The sequence below is a fragment of the Malurus melanocephalus genome, unplaced genomic scaffold, assembly GCF_030028575.1.
Source record: "Malurus melanocephalus ecotype Western Australia unplaced genomic scaffold, MMel_1.1 scaffold_1131, whole genome shotgun sequence".
NCBI lineage: Eukaryota > Metazoa > Chordata > Aves > Passeriformes > Maluridae > Malurus > Malurus melanocephalus.
The window spans coordinates 84,907-86,489 of NW_026624363.1; the positions used below are offsets into that span (position 1 = coordinate 84,907).

At 39.3% G+C, this 1,583-nt stretch overlaps 1 protein-coding gene across 1 annotated transcript in view; it reads right to left on the reverse strand.

Annotated features, from left to right (window-relative positions):
• The window catches only part of ACVRL1 (activin A receptor like type 1), a 26,272-nt gene extending 24,774 nt beyond the window's left edge, over positions 1 to 1,498 (reverse strand). Inside the window, exons 1-2 of the mRNA XM_057387096.1 lie at positions 1,199 to 1,498; positions 1,127 to 1,134 (exon numbers count right to left, since the gene is read on the reverse strand). Coding sequence (XP_057243079.1) covers positions 1,127 to 1,134; positions 1,199 to 1,498 — 308 coding nt within the window. The remainder of the gene's footprint in view (positions 1 to 1,126; positions 1,135 to 1,198) is intronic.
• Between the last annotated feature and the right edge of the window lie 85 nt (positions 1,499 to 1,583).

Here is a 1,583-nt window from a genome sequence, read left to right on the forward strand (position 1 = left end):
AATTATAGATTTCAGAAATTATAGATTTTCAGAAATTATAGATTATATATTTTATAGATTTCAGAAATTCAGAAATTCCCCAATAAGATACAAGTTTTATAGGTTTTAGGAATCAGCATTTTTATCTAGGATTCCTCAAAAAACAGTTTTATAGATTTCAGGAATTAGCATATCTATCCAGGATTCCCCAATAAAATATAAATTTTATAGATTTCAGGAATTAGCAAATCTATCTAGGATTCCCCAAAAACCAGTTTTATAGATTTCAGGAATTAGCAAATCTATCTAGGATTCCCCAATTAGATACAAGTTTTATAGGTTTCAGGAACTGGTAAATCTATCCAGGATTCCCCAATAAAATATAAATTTTATAGGTTTCAGAAATTATAGATTTCAGAAATTATAGATTATATATTTTATAGATTTCAGAAATTCAGAAATTCCCCAATAAGATACAAGTTTTATAGATTTCAGGAATTAGCATATCTATCTAGGATTCCCCAATAAAATATAAATTTTATAGGTTTCAGGAATTAGCATTTCTATCTAGGATTCCCCAATAAGACACAAGTTTTATAGATTTCAGAAATTATAGATTTTCAGAAATTATAGATTATATATTTTATAGATTTCAGAAATTCAGAATTTCCCCAATAAGATACAAGTTTTATAGATTTCAGGAATTAGCATATCTATCCAGGATTCCCCAAAAACCAGTTTTACAGATTTCAGGAATTGGCATTTCTATCTAGGATTCCCCAATAAAATATAAATTTTATGGGTTTCAGGAATTAGCATTTCTGTCCAGGATTCCCCAATAAGATACAAGTTTTATAGGTTTCAGGAATTGGCATTTCTATCTAGGATTCCCCAATAAGAAAATTAACAAATGCAGTAATGCCTCCCTATTCTAATGAATCCTGGATGAGGTCAGAGCTCAGTTTACACAAGATGTTCTGGACTGAAGGCTTCACCCAAGGCTGAGCTCGGGTTTAAGCTTCACCCAAGGCTGGAGCTCAGGTTTAAGACAGCACAGAGCACGCTGAGCCCTTCCTGAGAATGTTTGGTCTCTCTGCCCAGCAGAACTCCTAAACTAAACCGGAATATCAGCTCCAGGAATTACAACCATGTGGACTAGGAATGCATAGAGGGTACAGAAATTGTAAAAATGAAAAGCAAAAATCATCAAACATCAGACACGGAGCTCACCCACCTCCAAGGTGCTGTCCCCCATCATGGACGCCTTCAGCATGAGGTCGGTGTCACCGAGGTCGCTGTGTTTGTGGCGCTGCTGCGTCACCTTCCAGCAGAAGAGCGCCGTGAGAGCGGCGAGGATGAGGAGGGCGAGCAGGGGGACGAAGATCATCAGCAGGAGGTTGGGAAGGGAAGGCGGTGTTTCCAGGGAGTCTTCTCCTGGGTGGGGGAAAGGATGGGTTTGGGGTTTGGGGTTTGGGGTTTTTGGGGTTGGAGCCGGGGAGAGTGGCTCTGTCAACCCCATGGGACAAGAAGGGACATCTGAGGGACATCAGGGACACCGTGGTGACCGTGTGTCACCCAGGAAATGGTGGCTCTGCAGGTGCCTC